The following is a 1724-nucleotide window of genomic DNA, read 5'->3' on the forward strand; positions in this document are numbered from 1 at the left end:
CCGCCCCCCCCCCCCCCCCCCCGCTACATTTACTTACCTTCCTTTTCTCTCCTCTGTTGCTCCATTCAGCTCCAGGGAGTGAAAGAAAAGCCATGTATAATCTCTGAGCTGCTGGAGTCAAAGCTTACATAGGGCTAAAGACTTCACTGTGATAGCGTTGATAGGCCCTTCTCTGTAATATGACTCAGTCACAGGCCCTGCCATACACGGAAGTATAAGATATGTCCTTCAGGTCCTGGTGCTGAGAGGAGCAGCGGAGGATCAGAGTAGAGGTCGGTATATATGGCTGTGGATGGAGAGGATTTAAAGTAGTATTAAACGCTGAAACTTTTTTTATCAAAAAAGATTAAACATAGATACATTGACCAGAAAATTATTTCTTTAGATTTTTGCCCAAGCCCTTACAGTCATCATGTTTCCAAACAGATGACTCCAGCTCTCTCAGCTCAGCTCCCCTGAACTTCCTGTCCAGTACATGATCGCAAGGGACAGAGCAAACTCTAGCAGATGTCCATCAACTAGACAACTTGGAAAAGTGAGGAAATAGGAGAGGGGAGGAGGGGTGTGGCTTGCCTTGGCTGTGCACACACAAGGGTGGCTCCATGGGAACCTGCAAGGGAACAGAGCCATGCTAAAACAGGATATCAGGACCAGTGCTCAGGGGATCAACTGATTCTGGAGGAAGATAACGCTTTTAAACATCAAGGAGCAGCATTCACTGTAGGTGATTTAAACAGCATTCAAAATAGCTTAAAAACGTTTGGCTTTAAAGTGACATTAAAGTCAAAAGGTTTTCAAGCTTTTTCTAATGCTGATCCTAATCTGTAAATTAGGGCTTCAGACTTTTTTTTAAAAGTACTGATCCTCAAGCTTGTTTTGGGTCACTGATCTGGGTTAATCTCAGTATTCTACTTTCAAGCTGAAAATTCTGACTTTTAAACTCAGAATTCTGACTTTCAAACTCAGAATCCTGAGATTAACACTTCAAATTCTTAGTATGAAAGTTAGAATATTTACTTTCAATCTCAGAATTATGAGTTTCAAACTCAGAATTCTGACTTTCAAACCCAGAGTTCTGACATGTATTGCACCTGAAAGAAAGAAATTCACTTTGAATTCTTCCCTGGACTCAGAAGTCAGCATGGTAGTGACAGAGACATGTGGACTGCTATGAGCTGTTGAGCTGTATACACTTACCAGCAATATAAGGGCCTCTGAATTGTCCTTGTAGCAAGCAGTCATAATTGGTGTGTTCCCAAGGTCACCTTCCAGATTATTATTTGTAGTGCTATGATTCAGTAATTCCTAAGAAAAAAATGTAACATTGCAGTAAAACATGCAAATAGCACAACATGAATATGACTGAAATACAATAAAGTTTTCAATGGATAACAATTTTGGATCGGTATGCATCACGCTATTAGTATTAGCATTCTGTTGCTAAGAATTCAAGTAGTGCCCAATAGCTTTTAGATTTGAATTCAAGTAAAACTCAAATTCTACCCAGTACAGTTTTGTGGGTTTTTGTAACCTTTTTATCCTGTTTTGGAATATTTTGATATATCTTAAAAAACATCAAATAACAATAAAGGACACCAACAACAAAACCCCGAAAACCTAGAGTGTCCTCTCTCTTTACATTTTTCAAGGTGCTATTTTCAGCCCAACAAACCACATCCAAAACACACAAAAGAACAGGGGGGGGGGGGGTCCCCTTAAGATTT

The 1724-nt window shown here is 40.1% G+C and overlaps 1 protein-coding gene across 1 annotated transcript in view; it reads right to left on the minus strand.

The window, feature by feature from the left end:
- Nucleotides 1-1724, minus strand: part of TRPA1 (transient receptor potential cation channel subfamily A member 1) — a 60475-nt gene that overhangs the window by 48822 nt on the left and 9929 nt on the right. The window contains exon 4 of the mRNA XM_018562331.1: nucleotides 1198-1305. Within this exon, the coding sequence (XP_018417833.1) occupies nucleotides 1198-1305 (108 nt within the window). The remainder of the gene's footprint in view (nucleotides 1-1197; nucleotides 1306-1724) is intronic.

The sequence above is a fragment of the Nanorana parkeri genome, unplaced genomic scaffold (genome assembly GCF_000935625.1).
Source record: "Nanorana parkeri isolate BGI_ZX_2015 unplaced genomic scaffold, ASM93562v1 scaffold572, whole genome shotgun sequence".
NCBI classification, from domain to species: Eukaryota; Metazoa; Chordata; class Amphibia; order Anura; family Dicroglossidae; genus Nanorana; species Nanorana parkeri.